Source organism: Diabrotica undecimpunctata, chromosome 7, assembly GCF_040954645.1.
Source record: "Diabrotica undecimpunctata isolate CICGRU chromosome 7, icDiaUnde3, whole genome shotgun sequence".
NCBI classification, from domain to species: domain Eukaryota; kingdom Metazoa; phylum Arthropoda; class Insecta; order Coleoptera; family Chrysomelidae; genus Diabrotica; species Diabrotica undecimpunctata.
Genome location: NC_092809.1, coordinates 92,673,338 through 92,694,092, shown reverse-complemented (window position 1 = coordinate 92,694,092; position 20,755 = coordinate 92,673,338). Strand labels below are relative to the sequence as shown.

Sequence of the window (20,755 nt, the reverse complement as noted above, 5' to 3'; positions counted from 1 at the left end):
CCCTGACTCTTCAGAACTTCCATCATTTGTTCATGCCTGGCTCTATCGAAAGCCTTCTTGTAGTCAATCAGGCATGCGAAATTATCAGAGCTGACATCTCTACATTTCCTAAACAATACCTGCACGATACTTTTAAAAACAGCTTCAGCGGATGGCTCATTATGCTTATGGTCCTATAGTCTTCACAAATTTTTGCTCCTGGCTTTTTAGGCAATGGCACGAACTCCGATTTGAGCCACTCTACTGTTATTTTTCCTGCCATGTATATTTCATTATATATTTCAGTTATTATTTTTATTTCTTCTGCATCTAAGTTCTGCAGAAATTTCATCAAGTCCCGATGCCTTTCCACCCTTTATTTTTTTGACGGCTGCCGCTTTAGGCATATTTTTGACATTCTGTAACTGACATTCAAAATCGCCGGTCGCTTCAAGCGTTGTTTCTGAGAGAACAATGGTTCATTCTACATAAAAGTCCCAATTAATATTTTTGTTTAAAATTATATCAGATACATTTTTTATTTGAAATATTTTTTTCTATTAGATGTATAGAACATACAGGTTCTTGGTAAAACGATTGTTTACGTTTTTCGCCCCCTATGAGGGAAAGTTTTAGGGGGAAGTCAGAGGTAAAAGTAATAAACTTTTTTGCATCATTTTTGGGATCCTAAAATTGATATTCTTGTCAAAGTTCGTATGATTTTTAGAGGTTCAGTGGCATTTTCGTCTCTAACGACTGTAGTATATAGGTTTCCATTTCACAGAAATGAAAAGCGTCATTACAGTCGCGGTTATCCAGATTAACTGTTTATACTCAACATTTGTATTGGCAACGATAAGTAATTGCTGAAAATAATTATTTTATGTTAAGTTTAGAATGAAGACTTTTACGGCAAAAAATTTATTAAATAATTATTACTGCCTAATAATATTAACAAATTTCGGAACACCAATTTTGTTTAAACTATCAATTCTACTTTTCGGATGATTATGTGATCTCTTCATAATGACTGTGTGTCCAAAAGTATACAGAGTGGCTGTACATTTGGTCCTTGATTCGTTTGTACATCTCCATCTTGTTTTATTTTCTTCTTTTTTGTGAACGTTGTATTCGTATTCATCTACGATTATTCTTGGATACTTTCTTCCAGGAAGGACAAATATTAGATCTAAAATGGTATACTTATAAAAACATTTCTTAAGGTAGCATATATAAATATTTAAAACAAAGTAGCTAAAAAAAAGTAAGATTAAAGTAGCATGGTTGACAAGTTAATTCGCGGATTTGAGGAAATTGTGTTAACATTATACTGATCACCTTTTAAGAGTAGATAATCTGACCGGTAATTGTGTACAATTACCAGAGTCGACGGTAGATATAGGAAATATTCTTTAAAAAACCCTCTATTTTCTACTTTTACCGGTAATTGTCTAGATTTCCCAGAGTAAAAGTAAGAAATTTAAATTATAACGATCGATATGTTATCTTATACGACAAACCAAAACTTAATAGGCCAGAAAATGAAGCTGAAAAATGGCAAAACCTGGCATTTTTTTATCCAGCATCGATTCATACAAAAATTTGTGATTAAGCTCATTTCACCCTCTGAAATTTCATTTTCTATATTGCGCCGTTGTACGCTTTTGTAAAAAATTATAAAATAACATTTTAAACTTTAATATAGTCAACAACATGTCGGTCAGAGAGCCAAGCGGTTCAGGCGGCCGATTCTCATTCGCTTAATGGTTCAGTGGATGTGAGTTCAAGCCCCGACTCGGTGTACAGAACAATAAAAAAGGCTAACGCAGCAGTTTAAAATTCTAAATCAAATCTGCGCCTTAGACTAGAATATGCTGGTGTCTGATCGGTCTATGGTGGAGTAGTACGGCAAGAGATAAGGGCTTGCGGCTCGGTGATACTCCTCCATAGATCCCTACCGGAAGGGCGTGGCGCCTAAATACCGGTTTATATTATATATATATATATATATACATATATATATATATATATATATATATATATATATATATATATATATATATATATTGAAAAAGTTGTATTTTATTAATTTTATTTTTATTTATAATAAATGTTGTAATTTTTAAAATCTGTGGTTCGTTGTTTAATTTAATATATACCTCAGCTAGCTCAATTATGTGTTCTAAGCAATCTGTCACTGTGTGACGTCGACTCTGTAGTCTCCTGGTAGAGTTCAAAAAGAAATTAAACCAAAATTTACTTTAGACCTTTGATAAATTAACCCAAATGAAGCACGTTATTTATTAATATTGAACAAATTTAATATAAACAATAAAATTCGTCTGCAACTTGGGTTGCCTTTAAAAATTTACAAAAATAGGAATCGTATAAATCTTAATGTGGTTTAGAGTCGTGACAATAAAAATTTATTACAAAATGTGGAGACTCTATACAAGTACCTAAAAACTAAATAAATATTGCAACTTTATAAAGTGTTTAAATGAACTATAAAGAAAAGAAAATGAACACTTTATTCCGCTGACTTTTAACTTGCATTCAAATATAATCAAAATTTCAAATGATCCCCAAAATTATTATCCAACCTTACTTTAAAACAGTTCTGATTTATTTAAAGAAAACTAACTACTCGCAAAATAATTGGTGAAACTGGAATATCAATCCTCTCTTCGGAAGTTAAGGTACGTACTATTCTATTTTTAATTTAATGATCATTAATAATTTCAATTTTTTTAAGGCCTATCGCAATTATGTTAATTCATGAATTTTAATTTTCTCAATTTAAATGACATTTCTGTACTCCAATAATAATTTATAAGTTAAATTGTTTCTCTTACTCTCTGGAACAAATTCTGAATATCTCTGCTGTGGAAACTGTGGAAAAACTAAAATTCTCTTTAGACGAGTTAAAAAAACACTCCCGACCTATTCCACAATTTCAGGACTCCTTTCAAAATTTCTTGTCGGCCTCGCAAAAATCTCTCATTCGTTGCTAACAGCAACCAACGTTCTTTTTTCTTTTCGTCTTCTAATTTTTTTTTTAACCATAAAACTGTCCTGTTCTGACACATTTGTCAATCCACATTAATTTCTCATAATCACTTTAATCACATCTAATTTGGGAATTTATAAAAAAAATGTTCAGATATAAAACTTATTCTATTACAATGTTAATACAATTTATTCTTTTCATCTCCACATCATTGTAATTTCTTATTTAACAAAACCCCTATTAATTTAGCTCCCATAGACTTGCTTGACAGTTTATTTTCTGACGTTTTCAAAATTTCTATGTTTAAATATTTTTTAAGAATTCTTCTTTTTTTGTTCTTTTTAAGGTTTAGACGATTCACCTATACACTAGGCAACTATACTATTCAGAAATTATTAACACTATACCAGGTAAGTCAAAATTAATTTATTTAACAATTTACTAATCTTTTTCTCTCTTTTATTTCAGAGTCGAACCCACATTGTGATGGCTTCATGAAATTCATGAACAACAAACTCATATAAAAATCCATTTAAGTTGTATCCTTTTTAACATATTGAAATCATTTCAATATATATATATATATATATATATATATATATATATATATATATTATATATATATATATATTATATATATATATATATATATATATTATATATATATATTGTTATGATATGTAAAATCAAGAAAATATTGGTTTGTTTAAAATATTTCAAAGTTCAACAAAAAATTAAAATAATTCAGAAAGTATAACCAACAAACATTTCGGAGAAGGAAAGTTATTAAATCCTTGAATTACCTGTACCAAACAAAATGTAAGCTTTACATCAATCATTTCTTTGTTATACTTAAGTGACCCGCATAAGTTTAAGTGAAAGCCAAAGAATAGAACGGGGTTTTTCAAAATCCATTAATGCAGTGATTAAAGACAATAGAAGGGATTATAGAAAGAGGTTTTTGTTAGTTTTTAAGATTTATAGAAAAATATTATTTGTAAATAAGTTTTAGGAAATTTATAATTATAGGTAAAAATTTGTTTGTTATCGAAATGAAGAAATGGGGGAATTGTGACGAGTTGTGATTGGCGGAGATTGAAAAAGGTGGGATAAGTGTGTGGGAGAAAGTTTAGCGAGATTGAGGAGAGAGAAAAGATAGTGGAGTTGGTTTCCAAGTCTTCAAGAAAGAACAGTGTTTGTTCTCTGTCGGTTCCCGAAATGTAGCAAGCAGTAGTGTTGAATGTTAGTGAGTTTTTGTGGAGTTAGTGTATCTGACAGAAGCTGAAACAACAAAATATTGTAAGTCATATTTCTCTACTTATATTCCAAGAGTCACTGTTCAGGCCAACGAGAGATTCAGTTTATCGTAAAGAGAAGATATTCCAAGAGTCAATTTTTCACTCGGGCCAACGAGAGATTTAGTTTATCGAGAGGAGAAAGGCTATCATAATTTGAATGATTTGTGCTTTTGAAGGAGATCATTAAGGACGATATACTTGCAACAATCTGATGTAAGATTGCTGATTACATAGGGAGCGGTTGAGAGGAGATAATATAATCTACAAGGAACAAGGATTTGGACCACTCATCATCAGAGAGAGATAATTTTGTTTTCTGCAGTTTTTTTTTGATAACACAATTTTTACACGTAATTTAGAAAGGATATAAATATTTGGATTAGGAGAGTTAGAATAGTTTGGGATTTTGAGATTTCAATTAATATTGTTTGTACCATTAATTTTTGATTGTTCACGTACGGAGAACAAAATTTTGAGAATCCTTATATGAGATTTGTTTATTGAAAACTTTTGAGTGTGAATTATTTCATTATCATTTATTTCAATATATAGTGTTAGATCATATGTGTTTTTTATTGTTCCGGTATTCTCTGGACCTTACCTTTCACATGTAATAGCATAGATATAGAAGCACGAATTGAACCCTGAGATAAAAGAATTAAAAATTGTGATAGAGTCATAATCATATCATTTAAATAATATTAATTATTAAAACAAATTAATTAGCTAATTATTGCTTGGCGCACCAAGACTTTAAATATCACAATAACTGGCTTCCAAAACGTGGGGCTTGAAAATATCGCAGCTTTACATTTGAAGGAAGGGAAAGAGATCTGGAATAAGTACAGGTGATCCAGAGATAAAAACATATAACATTGAGGGAATTTGAATTTGAAAGTATTTTGACAATTTTTCCAGGGAATATAAATTTGATTTATTGCTTGATCGTAGTTAGTGGATATTTACTGCTATTGAATTATTTGATTTTATTTTCTTTACCAATCGTACATTTGATATTTATTTTGAATTATTTGAATTTTACTGATTGCATATTTGATATTTGTCGTGAAAATTTAATACATTTGGGGAGAAATATTGTCGTGTTCTGAAACATATAGAGTGTTGTAAAATTTCACATTTGGCGGGGACAAAAACAATAACAAAAAGTAACAACATGTCTGTCACAAGGAGACAAAGTAAAATGCAGGAAAGGAAGGAGGATAACAGAGAAGATGAAACAATTTTGGAAGAAGTATCGGATAATGAAGGAAATGTGACAATAGTGGAGGAGAGAAAAGAACTATCAGGAATAGATAAAATATTACAACTAATGCAACTCCAGTCACAAAAAATGGATGAAACAAAACAAACAATGGAAGAAAACCAACGGGAAACAAGGCAAGCAATAGAACTAAATAACAGAAATATAGAGCAGCGTTTGGAAAACTATGAACAAAAATTAGAAGAAAATGATAGAAAAATGGAAAAGCGTTTGGACAAATATGAAAATGAGGTAAAAGTCTGTTTAGAAAAAGTCAGAGAAGAAACAGAGAGGAAACTAGAGATGCAGAGAGAAGAAATAGAAACTAAAATGAAAGATATTAAGACTGTACAGAAAAAGGAATTAGAACAGTTAGAAACAAAATTTGAAATGGCTTTACAAGAAGACAAGAAAGAAATAGAAAAACAAATTGAGGATATCAGAAAACAACGAGATATGGGAGACAGGAGAGAAGTACTCATCCAAAGTCCGGGTGACATAAAAATACAGTTTGGCGGGGATATTCGGAAAACACACCCAGTACCGTTTGTTAAAAATTTGAAAACCAAATTACAACATATTAGATATTTTGACGATTGCAAAGAAACAATTAGAAACCATTTGAAAGAAGGAGCAGCGTTATGGTATGAAAGCAAGGAAGATGAGTTTGAAAATTGGACAGATTTTGAAAATAAATTTCTCAACTATTTCTGGGGGAAAAATAAACAGAGAGAAATCAACCAAGAGCTACAGAATGGAAAATATCACGAAAAAATGGGAATATCTGAAGAAAGATATGCTTTGCAGATATATAACAATTCAAAATATCTAGAATACAAATATTCTACCGAACAGCTGGTAGAAATGATCAGCAGACATTTTGAGGAAACGTTGGAAGATCACGTGATTTTGAGAAACTATCAAGATATTGATAGTTTGTGCCAATTCCTTCAATTAAAAGAAGCAAAAAGAAAAGAAATGAGAAATAGAAGACAACATGACCAATATAATGGACCGGAAAGAAGGTATTCATCAAATTATGACCAGAGAAACCGACATCCCAGATCAACAAACGAATATAGGCCGAGAAATTACAATAATTACAATAGACAACAAAATTACGATAACAGGAATGACACACAACATAGAACATATGAAAATCACAACAGGAATAGAGATGCACAAAATACTCCGAATAGGAATACTAACGAACAAAGGGATGATAGAAATAACCAGAGCTTCCAACAACAAAATAGAAGGGAGATGAATCATGTAGCAATAGGAAACGAAAGACAAATCTCTAATTCTAATCTAATATTTTTAGATGCATTTATAAAACATAAAGCAATTAAAATTGTGATTGATTCTGGCTCGGAGATATCGCTAATCAATAAAAAACTAGTAAAAGAATTAAATTTGGACAGATTTGTGTATAAGATTCCTAGGGTTGATTTAGTGGGTGCAAACAATAAAAATTTGACGACAGTAAACGAAGGTTTGGGAGTACAGATAAGAGTGGGAAACAAATTCCATATTATGAAATGTGTGGTGATTGAAGATTTAAATCATGATATGATAGCGGGAATTGATGAATTGAGGAAAAAAGATATCACCATAAATTTTGCGGAAAATAAAATGGAAATCAGAGCAGAACCAGACAACACAGGAGAAGAAAAGCAAACAGATAGGAAAACAAATTCTGGAAGGATCAATGCACAGGAAAAACACAAAGAAATCGATATGACTGTAGAGAATAAACCGAAAGTACAAGAACAAGATCTAACAGAAGAGAAAAAGAGAAGGAAGAAAAAGAAGAAGAGTTCGAAAAGAAAGCAGGAAAATAAGATGGAGACCAGAGAAAAACAGGAAATAGAAGGTACAGAAGAATTGTCGGCAACCGACGATAAAACAGAATGGAAGCAGGAAGAAAAAGAAAGTATCATCAGAGAAATGAAAGGAATAGAAACATGGTGCTCGGAATACCAAAGGGAATTAGAGGATAAAAGGAAAACAGAAGAAAAAATGGCACTAATGGACGAGAATCCAGAATTGTGTGAAGAAGTATTATGGACAGTGAACACATATGAACAAAAGGAGGATGAAAGAAAAATAAATTGTGGAGAAAACATAGAGAAGATTTTAAGAAACCATGGAGATCTTGTTAATAAAGTAAATCGAGTGGCTAAAAATTATGAACTTTCTTTGAAGGGAAAATACTTGGAAAAATTTAAAACGAAAATATATCCAATCCCGTATAAAGACAGGCAATATACGGGGTATTTTAACATTCACGACATTTATCAGTATCATAAGTAGATTTTAATAACATAGTGAAATGATTTGATCCTGGAAAACTTTTGTCATTTTAAAATTTAACAAAGAGTTTTCGGCAGATCAAATGGCGGGGATTTGTTATGATATGTAAAATCAAGAAAATATTGGTTTGTTTAAAATATTTCAAAGTTCAACAAAAAATTAAAATAATTCAGAAAGTATAACCAACAAACATTTCGGAGAAGGAAAGTTATTAAATCCTTGAATTACCTGTACCAAACAAAATGTAAGCTTTACATCAATCATTTCTTTGTTATACTTAAGTGACCCGCATAAGTTTAAGTGAAAGCCAAAGAATAGAACGGGGTTTTTCAAAATCCATTAATGCAGTGATTAAAGACAATAGAAGGGATTATAGAAAGAGGTTTTTGTTAGTTTTTAAGATTTATAGAAAAATATTATTTGTAAATAAGTTTTAGGAAATTTATAATTATAGGTAAAAATTTGTTTGTTATCGAAATGAAGAAATGGGGGAATTGTGACGAGTTGTGATTGGCGGAGATTGAAAAAGGTGGGATAAGTGTGTGGGAGAAAGTTTAGCGAGATTGAGGAGAGAGAAAAGATAGTGGAGTTGGTTTCCAAGTCTTCAAGAAAGAACAGTGTTTGTTCTCTGTCGGTTCCCGAAATGTAGCAAGCAGTAGTGTTGAATGTTAGTGAGTTTTTGTGGAGTTAGTGTATCTGACAGAAGCTGAAACAACAAAATATTGTAAGTCATATTTCTCTACTTATATTCCAAGAGTCACTGTTCAGGCCAACGAGAGATTCAGTTTATCGTAAAGAGAAGATATTCCAAGAGTCAATTTTTCACTCGGGCCAACGAGAGATTCAGTTTATCGAGAGGAGAAAGGCTATCATAATTTGAATGATTTGTGCTTTTGAAGGAGATCATTAAGGACGATATACTTGCAACAATCTGATGTAAGATTGCTGATTACATAGGGAGCGGTTGAGAGGAGATAATATAATCTACAAGGAACAAGGATTTGGACCACTCATCATCAGAGAGAGATAATTTTGTTTTCTGCAGTTTTTTTTTGATAACACAATTTTTACACGTAATTTAGAAAGGATATAAATATTTGGATTAGGAGAGTTAGAATAGTTTGGGATTTTGAGATTTCAATTAATATTGTTTGTACCATTAATTTTTGATTGTTCACGTACGGAGAACAAAATTTTGAGAATCCTTATATGAGATTTGTTTATTGAAAACTTTTGAGTGTGAATTATTTCATTATTATTTATTTCAATATATAGTGTTAGATCATATGTGTTTTTTATTGTTCCGGTATTCTCTGGACCTTACCTTTCACATGTAATAGCATAGATATAGAAGCACGAATTGAACCCTGAGATAAAAGAATTAAAAATTGTGATAGAGTCATAATCATATCATTTAAATAATATTAATTATTAAAACAAATTAATTAGCTAATTATTGCTTGGCGCACCAAGACTTTAAATATCACAATAATATATATGTATGTATATATATATATATATATATATATATATATATATATTATATATATATATATATATTATATATATATATGTATGTATATATATATATATATATATATATATATATATATATTATAATCAAGATTTGTTATTATTATTTTTATTATATATATATTTGTTATATATATATTGATTATTTATTAGTTAAATAATGATTGTTTTATGCTTTAGGATATAATATTATAATACTTCCACCCTTAAAACTATCCTTGTTGGGGCTAAATATAAAAAAAATATTTATCCTAAAAAAATGATTTCGGCTTCCATCGATTTGCATAAAAATTTGGGATTAGAATCATCTCACCCTGTACTTCATACTCTATATTATGCTCAAAGGTGTCGATTATTTTTAGCTGTGTAAACTACCCCTTATTGTCAAAAATTATATAAAAACATTGTAAACTTTAATATGGGTACAATTTGGTTGTGTTTGATTATTGGTAATGATTGTTGTATGCTTTAGAATACAATATCATAATATTTCAACCCTTAAACAACACTTAATAACATTGCAATTTTTATAAGTAATTTAATAGATCTATACAGAAAAAAAGTGGAATTACGTACAGAAACATTTATTCACACAAAAATACGAATTTACAAATACAAATAGTTTTTAAGTCATCTTTATCGAGATCGATGTCATCTTTTCTTCTTCTATAACTGGTGAACTATTGTTGCAATCTTCCCCCGAGAACCCAGAACAAGTGGGATTGCAGTATAAACCCAATTTCCAGCACCCGCATGAAACGTCGCATCCTTATTTGCATTGACAAAAAATCAGTTCAAAAGTTCATCGAGTGTATGTAAATAACCTTCTTTAAAATACCATCCCCAATCTGTTGTTCGGAAGTTTTCATATCCAAGCCACTGTTGAATTTGACAGTAGCATCTCTTTGTGTGCTCGTCTAAGGCATCAACAGTGGGTAGAAAGGAAGATAGTTTGACTGCACTATATTTTGTTGTCGGTTTAATAAAATATTCATACCACATCTGCTCGAGAAAAGCTTTAAAATCTTTTATTTCTTTTAACTTATTGAGTCTTTGGTCTTACATTATTGCGCAGTATCTACCGGCTCTTAAAATTACTTCGAGGTTGGCATTACTGCTGTAGAGGATCTCGGCGTATTCTCTTGCGTCGGATCTTTTTCTAATATATCAAAAAAAAAAATATAACCCTTATTAAAAAAAGCTGATACGGTATTGCATCCAGTAAATGCATGAGAAAAATGTGTTATTTCTTTTTAACTGTAGAACACACTGGCGAGGAATCAACGAAATATATACTCACACACGCAGGCACATGAGCAGATGTTTCTTCTTTTCTGTCTTGCGGATTGAATGGAGAAAGTGGCATATATTCTAACTTATTACCACCGAAAAACCGGTTCTGTGGTATTATATACATTGAAAATGCTCTATTACACTCTCAAGCAGGCTATTCGAATTTTTCGGAAAAAAAATTCGTTTTATAAACATAGCTCCAACGATTTTTGGTGATAAGTTTTTTTAAAAATGATTTTGTAGGATTTTTTGAACAGAAATAGGACTATATAAATTTAATTCCGTAAGATCCCTTATTTTTTAAGTGAGGTGAGTTTAAAGAGCTCGAATAAGGGGGTGTTTCATTATTCTGTATTTTTCATTACAATGCATGGGAATGTTTCCTGAATTTTGACAATTAATATTAGTATTAATAATAGTATTATAGAAATTTTTGACATGTCCTTGGTATCGTCTTAAATTAGCAAAATAAAACTAAGAATAAATTAAAATAAGATTTTATTGTTTTGTAATTTTTTTATTTTATAGAATAAACAACGAACAACAATTCAAACATAACAAAAGATAGTTTGAAAAACTATTTTATTTTTGTCTAATTATGTGAACAAGTTGTTTAAACTGATTGTTTAAATTTTTTCCAAACATAATCGGCAAATGATTGTGTTCATGGTTAATTCTTACCACTCTTCCGTACGTCAAAAGTGTTGATTTACATTTGGTTTTAAAGTAGCTACTGCAACGCCATCTTGTTCGGTCTTCGTGCTTAAGATACACCGCATATTCATTATCATCTATTACTAACTTTGGATGCTTAGTTCCTGGTATTATATACACAAGTCCTACAAAATAATAGATTAGAAAATTGTAAAATTCAAATAAACAATTTTGTGAAAAATTCAGATACTGGATTCGTCACAGTTCCGAATAGCGTATTTTTTTGCTTATTTTCCAGTACTATATTATTTAGAAGAATATTTTGGATTGGACCAGAAATTTTTTAAAAGTGCAGATGTCGTTGGGGAAAACTTGCAACGAGCTAAGGTATTACCTACCATACACACCCATTTAAAATTATTCTATAAAACGACGCTCAGCCGACATTCCAGTTTCTCAAAAAATATTAGTAAAAGTTTTATTATCAAGAATAAACTTTTTGGGTAATACTTCTACGAGACTGTCACACAATTGTAATGTATATCTCAAATCTTTTTAAAATCAACCCTACCATTGCCCTGAACGTACGTACAATTTGTTTTCACCTTCGGATTTTTACGTCGATTAACAAAAAAATCTGCGAATAATAACAGTCATTGCATAATAAAATACAAAACAAATCATTTAAATATATTTAATATCTAAGCAAATGATTATATAAACGTTTAGAATGCTTTTATAATACTTTTGTCTTTCGGAATATTAAAACTATTTTTTAAAATAACTAAAAATTAACTACTACATTTGTAACGTCACAGGAAGAGGTTGAAAATCCTTCCTAAAACCATTAATAACGCATAAAAGACCATAGAACATATATCATTTCAACTTACTTCTTAAATTTGTAATAAACATGATTGCTATGGCTAATTTAAATACATACATGCAAAATATATGAATTTCTTCAGCATAATTGTGTCAGCTTAAGTTTTACAAAGCTCTTTCTAGTCGCCATTGCAATCAAATCGAAAAAGAATTTAAAATAAAATATTATTAACTATAAGAATAATTGAAATAGATTATGTCTTAAGGACTTTTATCTATTATCAAGGTTTACTCGTATTTGGAAACTTTTAAACGAGCCACCTTGTAGTGTTAAGTTAAAACTTAAAATTACATTATTAAATATTTAATTAAAATTTATAATATATAGATTACCTATTTTACACTAACGGTAACGTCTATTTAATGTATTTCATTAAAATACTTTTACAAAATAATAAATATTGACAAAATATTGGGTATAGTATGTATAGATTTTTTTATTGGGTTGATATTTGCGATGGTGACATTTATGTATAAACAAATTTGTAAAATTAAATCTTCCAACAAAACATAAAAATTTGTAAAAAAAGGTAAAAAACTTATTTACCAATAAAAACAACAATGCAGTTTAAAGTACTATCAGTTAATCAACAGACTGATACCTTCTTACAACAATTCTTAAAAATAATACGCTTGTTTTTATAATATTTAAAAGAATCTAACGACAGTGTCAATATTTAGTATACGGCGCAGAAATACAGTGAGCAATAAAGGTTAAAATAAATTCGTTAAACGCTACCGGACAATTAGCTATGGTACAGCAAGATGGAGCACCACCGCATTACGCACGACAGGTACGTAAATACCTAAATAATACTTTTCCCAATATATTAATTGGCAGACGAGAATTTTATAATGGCCAGCTAGATCTCCTGATCTGTTCCCACTAGATTTTTTCTTGTGGAGATACCTGAAGTCTAAAGTTTACATTAACAGACCTAATAATATTGATGTACTTAACGAGAGAATTAGAACCGAAATTAATTTAATTAGTGCTGATACCCAAAAATAATGATTTCCAAGAGTTTTAATATCGCCTTGCATATTGTCAAGAGGCAAATGGTTTGCAATTTGAGCATTTAATTTAATAATTTTTAGGTTTATTTAGTCCTGTTTATATTTTTATAAATTACGTTTTAAAATGAGTAAAATATCTTTTATTTCTCAAATATACGGTTATTTGACATAAACGACATGAGAAAAAATATGAAATTCGTATACAAAAAGATGCCCTCTTTTCGATTAGTGTCAAAATAAGGGATAACTATTAAAAAAATAATAATGACGCCATAACTCGGAACTCGTCATCAAAAATATGAGTTCATCAAAAAATGTGCAACTGAATCATAAAATCGACATGTCTGAGCTTTTTTTGCCCAATGACTAAATCAAGCGTTTTACGATACAATCTTTTCGTGCTCACTGTATAATATAACTTTGCGGCAGAACGTTTCAATCCCTTCTACGAGTATATTACAGCGTAACCTTACTGTTCATAAACCGGGCCGTCCACCGCAATTATAGATGGAAATTGTTTAGTTTGTAGCGCAGTACTCTTTGTATAGATGGTCTCTCTTTTACTCGTCACATTTTGTTATCGATGAAAATGACGTAGTCATACATGAAATGAATCTGAGTTGTTTTCCTTTAAACTTTAAAAACATTGTACCCAAACTACTGAAATTACGCAAAAAACATTTGTAGATGATTTTCGTAGTCGTCTGAACACTATAAATGGTGACACTCGGGCTTTTAGGCTTATATTGCTTAACTTCCATATTCTTTTACCACACCCATTATAAAAATATTCTTACTCTCCACTAGTTTGTAGAAGTCTTTTGTTCAGTGCCCTATATATTGGGACTATTATCGGTCTTCTGCGATCTAGTGCTTCACAGTGGCACAAAATATATCTGACTGTCTCGGTCTCTTTGTTGCATTGTTGCAGCTTAGATCTCCATTGGACAGTTCCATCGTATTCAGACGTACTTTTACTGGCGCGTGTCCACCAGTAACCCTATTATGATTTTGTAAAGCTTCCTGTTCATTATATGCAGTTCTGCCATTCTCTTTTCGCAGGTTATGAAATTCTTTCCTTGAGTTTGTGTGGGAATTTGTTCTTAGTATTTATTATGTTTTGCCCGAATTCAGCTTCTTATTCGGATTCTGATTGTCATTTTTGGGAGACTAGAATTTACTTAAGTAAGTTCCTCTGCTATTTAATCGTTGATTCGTGCGGTCGGCTAGATTGTCAAGTTCTTCGAAACATTTCCACACCAGTTTTAATGTTATTCTTGGACTGGCTAGAGCGCTCAAAGCTGCCTGAATGTCTAAGTAGATATTGATCCGATTATTTGCATAAGCCCTCATATTGCTTATCCTTGCACATATGTACTTTTGCAGAAGGATTGAACTGTGGTTGTTTCTATTATCATTGGATATTCGTGCTCCCAAACTAACCACTGTTTTTGGTCCATCTTTCTACAAATTGTAGCAAACAAATTTTGAATCTTTTCTGGGGCCATTCCATACCTCTCTTGTAGTTAGCTCCACATGAAAAGGTATCTTGATTATATATCTGGGAACCATGTGGTCTGTTTTCATCTCCCTCCATGTGATCTTCAGTTATATTCATAATATTGCAATGTCCCCCATTTAATTGAAACATTGCTTAGGTTTTTTCAACGTATATATAAACCCATTTTCGCTTCTCCTTTTCGATAATATGCAATAGAGGAAGATCCAATAAGTTTTCCATTGCTGCAGTTAGAGTGCTTCTCGCAGCACTCGTTATGTTGAGACAAGCAAGTATGTGAACCTTTCTTAGTTTCAACATTCCACTTATTTGTTGCACCTTTGGTCACAATACCAGAGATGCATATATTATTGTGGGTGTAACCAGCATGTTGGATAACTAATACATCATGATGATACTTTTGGCACTATTGATCACACTATTATTGATTATAGAAAAAACTAGACATTTTTTTGACGTCACCGCCAGTTTATAATAAATAACCTACGTATAGAACGGCAATACATCAAATATTATTAAAGCATAATCTGGTCAATTTAATTATGCTGATTAACTATATTAGGCTTATTATATAAGTAATTAATTATACCAATGTACAAAATCAGAATCTCTGTAATAATTAAATATTCATCACAAATAAATATGTAAATAGAGAACGTATTTTATTATTGTTTATTAATTCGCTATAAATGATCTCTAAGGTATTTCTTACATGTGTGTGTATCAACTAAATATCAATTTTATAAAGGTTTATTTAAAAAAGGGTAAAAGACCAAAATAAAACATTAAGAAATAGTTTATTCATTTTTGAAATCAACAATATATATTAGGTCGGGCCGAAATTTTTTTTTATTTTTCTACAGAGCTAGTTGTCAAAAGTTGTGACTAGTATTTATATAATCCTATACCAAATTTGGACCGTTTTAAAAAATAATTAACTTTTTTTGGTCGATATTTTTTTTTAATTTTCCTACAAGGCTAGTTACCAAAAGTTGAAACTAGTATTTATATATTCCTATACCAAATTTGGGCCGGTTAAAAAATAATTAACCGGGCCCCCTGGCTCTTAAAGATTTTTTTTTTTAATTTTTGGGGTTAGTGAAAAATTGTTACTAAACTACTTTATTATTCTGCAAAAAAATAATCCATATAATATATGGTAAGTTCGACCGGCCCCTTTATTAAAATTAAATATTCTGTATCACTGGTGCGGACGTCGGTTCCTCAAACTAAGAAACAAGTTAAAACTAGTTGGAGCGCGCCAATTCTACTCAAGCGAGGCAAACTGTATCTGTATCTCGTTACGGTTGATAACGGATCATCAGAGTGTCACCTCACGAAGCGAGCTTTCGTAAAGTTTGTCTTATGAAATTTTGATATATTTATTGGATCGTATTTGTTTAAACGGTATAAATAAACAATGGCGAAGCAAACGCGTGCGGACTTTTCTATGTATATTTTTGAAGGTGCAAGTGACATTTTCCCGGAAGAAACAAGTGTATTGCCAACGTACGAAGATGTGATACGGTGTTTTCAAAGTGTACGATTACAATTTAAAGGTAATGGAAGTAAGGAACAAGCGTCCAGAGATGCAAATGATGCAAGATGTTGTCGCCACAAAAAGAGAAGATGTTTGGAAAAAAGCTTCTGTTCCTGCCGTTGTGCATAAAAGAGTGGTAGATATGATACTGCATTATAACAATAAATATCAGAACATCATCAAACCGTTTAAATGCAAAAAAGCTATTGTTTTTACAGAAAAAATTAAAAAATTAAAAAATGAAGCCAGTCGGTTGTTCGATATTTGCTCCTGTAAATGCGAAAACAGACAATTGTGTACGTGTGACAAGACTAAAAAAATACCAAATCTAGAATGGTATCTTGTACAAGACCAGAGAAATTTAAGAAAAATGGCTATTGGCAATATTGACAGGAAAGCTACAAATATTTTAAAGAAAAAAAATATTTTAAAGAAAAAAAAATTACAGAAAACTTTATGAGGCTCAGAGACAATCTAACAATTCAACTGCATTTTTAGAAGAGCCTATAGCTGGTCCAAGTGGTCTTTGTCCTGTTGTAAACTCACCGGCAACGAAAACTATGGCATCAAAGACAAATAGTGATAGCAGCGAAAGTTCAGGAGATGATTCAAATGACGCAGAATGTTTTTTATCGTATTCTATCATTAAGCGAAAAAAAGATAATTTAGTCGACATGACAAAAAGACTTAAGCTTACTCACACTTCTAAAGCTGCCGATTTGACAGGTGTATCTAATAGAGCCGGTGCAAAAATTGCTAATGCCGTTCTAGAAGATTTAAGTTTAATTTCCAAAGATAATACAGCGCTGGTCATCGACAAAAATAAAATTCGGAGAGGAGTTAAGGTAAACAGACGACAACTTCAGCATGAGACCAAAAATTTAAAACCAAAGACGATTAAAGGGTTGTACTTCGATGGAAGCAAAGATCAAACAATGGTCTTTGAAATCGCAAGTCGAATCGTGAAAACTGAAGAATATGTGTATACCTTTAATTGAAGAACCAGGTAGTTTATATTTTGGGCACTTAGCTCTTAGCCAGTCTCGTGCCATAGATATTGCCCAAGCAATATTAAAAAAAAAAAGAGGTTAATCTTTGTATGTGGGTATATTTTATAAAAACCCTTAAAAGGGCAACATTAAAAACACGAACGTTTTCGGAACAACATCAGGTTAAAATACCTAAAATAAGTATAAACCATTTAATTAAAGCAAACGTGGTTTAAAATTTTGACTAAGATTAAAAAAGCAAAATGGTTATACTTACAGGTTACCATGCCTGAGCCGCCAAAATATTTGGGTAAAAACCCTTTAAAATGTATTGTGTTACCAAAGATTGTACATGATGTTGATAATATTATATGATGTTTAATATTTTAATTAAATTTTACTTCAGGTAACATACACCCATGATTAAGTGAGTTCCAGTGTCCGGAGAGTAAACCTCTTCAAACGGACTTCAGCTGGTAACTGATTGATAAGATACCCATGAACGGTGTCAAAAACAAAATGTCAATGTACCATGAAACAATATTAGTTAAACATAGTATTACTACAGCCAAAAGATTAAAAAACTTTGATGATGTTAAAATGATAACAGCAATCCAGGTGTTGGGATTTAAAAAATGTTTCTATAATTATTTAATATTGGATATAAAAGATGTAAATTACTGGTGTTGTTGAAGGTCATGTTTAAGAGAATGACGTATGCATTAGGCAGCTTATGTTACTCTTTATCGTATGAAGTGTGGTCTAAAAAGTGTAATTTGTGACGAATTAGCTTAAATATATGGAATTGTCCTTTTATGTTTCTTGCATCTAGGACAAGGAAAAATGAATTGTATATATTTGTAGCTAATGTAAGACTTCGTATTTAAATGAAATTGTTTAATACTGCTCGTATCGTAAAAAGTTTAATATAAGTGAGTCCAATAGATTGAGAAAAGGGATTAAAAATCTTCCGGCTGAAGGAATTAAAGTTATAATATATGGAATTAAATTTAAAAAAAATTGAAAAGGCTGAGATCCTCAGAGACTTGGCAAGAATAAAAGTAAAGGAAATGACTAAAGAATAAAGGAGAGTGGGTTAAAGGAAAATAAATGAGTTAATCAACAAATTAGAGATGATAGAGGTCCTTCATGCTAAAAGCATCTAGCACCCTGAACAAAATATATTTTGGTTATATTAAATTCGGTACATAAAAGCCTGAAATTTTATTTGTGAGTGTGATGTACTAAGTTGTTGACTAAGAGAGGGGAGCAATGGTTGATTAAGGGTTTTGGCAAAGTGGAAGAAAGTGAATTCTGATGAATTGCTGGATTGTGTTTAAATGGTTACTGAGTTTAGAACTAATGAATGGATGGTAGATATATGAAATGACAGAGAAATGGCAAAAGAAAAAAGAATGGACAGGAATATGATGTAAACGTGAAGATTGTAAAATAATGAAATAATGAGGTATGATAGATATGATAGGTTATGAAGTTAACAATAGGGGCTGAAAAAATTTTGGAGGGAGGGCTGTGACAGTAGTGTAGAGAGAATGGTTGTTTTAAAAGCAACAATTGTTGAGAAGGATTAAGGTGTTGACGTTTATAGAGGAAGGTCAGATAAAGAAGATGAGGCAAATTTGAGAAGTGTGGGTTATGAGAAGAGTTGTCGGTGTAAGGGTTGAAAGTCACGGTTGAAAGATACATGGCGATTAACGCAGTTGGGACTTCTTTTCTTTTCTTTGACTATTTCCAAGTCTTCATATAGATCTAATTTTAGAAAATTTTTTTGAGGTATTTGAGGTAAATATTAGACTACTTACAAAGCCATAATATAGATTTAAGTAAATTAAGTGTTATAGGATGTGACGGTACAAATGTCAATACGGGCTGGAAAGATGAAGTCATTCGGATTATAGAAACGCCAGCAAATAAACCATTACAGTGGAGCGTATGCCTGTTGCACGCAAATGAACTTCCCTTGGGACATTTATTGCAAAAATTAGATGGTCACACAAAGGGTCCATATTCATATTCTGGGCCTATTGGATCCCTTCTTGCCAATTGCGAAAAAATGCCTGTTGTTAAATTTAAACCCATAGAAGTTGTCCTGCCTGTTGTAAACGAAAATGATATAAGTACAGATCAACAGTATTTGTACAAACTATCTAAAACAATTGAAGATGGAATATGTTCTCAAAGTTTGGCAGAGAGAAGTCCAGGGAAGATGGAACACGTACGTTGGTTAACGTCAGCTAACCGCATTCTTAGAGTTTATGTAACTACATTTAATCCTTGTGAAAGCTTAAAGATTTTAGCTGAGTTTGTAATAAAAGTATATTCTCGTATATGGTTTGAGATAAAAACACAGCCAAGATTGGAATATGGACCCAGGCATATATGGAAATTAGTGCTGATCTCGAGAGATTTTCCGAATAATTTGTCATTGATTATCAATAGACTTCGGCAAATATGCATATTGCATATTTTGCATATTGTGCATATATTATGCAAATATTTCATATTTTGGCATATTTGTATAAAAGTTTGCATAAAGTGCATAAAAGTTCAGATTTTTATACTGTATTTGAAAATTTTTAAACATACCAATTTATTTCAATTCTTGTATAAAATTTTGTAGTCATTTTAATCAAGAAATGATCTAAGTACGTAATCTCTACAGGTACAAAACATTTACAATTTCAAAGAAGATCAATTTAAGTAGCCCTCAATATTCTTAGAAAGTCTCGGTCACTGAGGCATTCAGTTATTGGATAATCGCTTAGGGTTCGCTCATTTGCATTTTATGATCTAATCCCCAAATCTATCTACAATTTACCTTAACAGCAGGTAAACGGCTAATAGTTTTGTTCCTAATTTAGGGATTTTCCAAAATCTCCCAGTTTATTGAATTAGGTACCTAAACATTTCTAATTTGATGCTCAGATTTGTAAATCATTTTTGTTTTGATATTCAAAGCGTAAACACTCGTTGTGCGTAACAAAAAGGAAGATTGTGATTTTATAATGCCTAAAACAACCAGTGCTTCAACTTGGATTAAACCTTATAAAGAGCTGTCTATGGATATGGGAAAAATCTACTGTTCAGTCTGTGGCAAAATTGTAAGTATCTAATATTTTCTATTAAATATCTAATATTTCATACATACAGGGTGTTTCCAAATGACACTTACAACGTTTGACTGTAGATACTTCTCGAAAAAATGAACAAAACGATATAGTTAATGAGGGGTCAAACTTATTTACTTTTCGAGATACAGGGTGTTAAAATTAAAAAAAATTAAATTCTTTTAGTTAATAACAACAATAACTTTAAAACCAATAAACGTATTTACTTGAAATTTAGTACTCGTAGGTCGTTTTTAAATGAAAAATAGCTTCCTTTAGTGAGAAAAAATTTTCCATGGTACAATACAATGGTGTGTATTTAGAAAAATTTTT

The 20,755-nt window shown here is 30.9% G+C and overlaps 1 protein-coding gene across 13 annotated transcripts in view; it reads right to left on the bottom strand.

Moving 5' to 3' along the window:
* LOC140445580 (uncharacterized) overlaps positions 1 to 20,755 on the bottom strand; it is a 538,348-nt gene that overhangs the window by 91,829 nt on the left and 425,764 nt on the right. Inside the window, exon 5 of one of the 13 annotated variants that reach the window (XM_072537738.1) lies at positions 900 to 1,168. The exons of 11 other annotated variants lie outside the window; for them this stretch is intronic. In XM_072537738.1, coding sequence (XP_072393839.1) covers positions 915 to 1,168 — 254 coding nt within the window. In that variant the 3' untranslated portion in view covers positions 900 to 914. Of the gene's footprint in view, positions 1 to 899; positions 1,169 to 11,257; positions 11,530 to 20,755 lie in introns of those variants that run through there. One more of the 13 variants, XM_072537736.1, reaches the window with a different exon arrangement.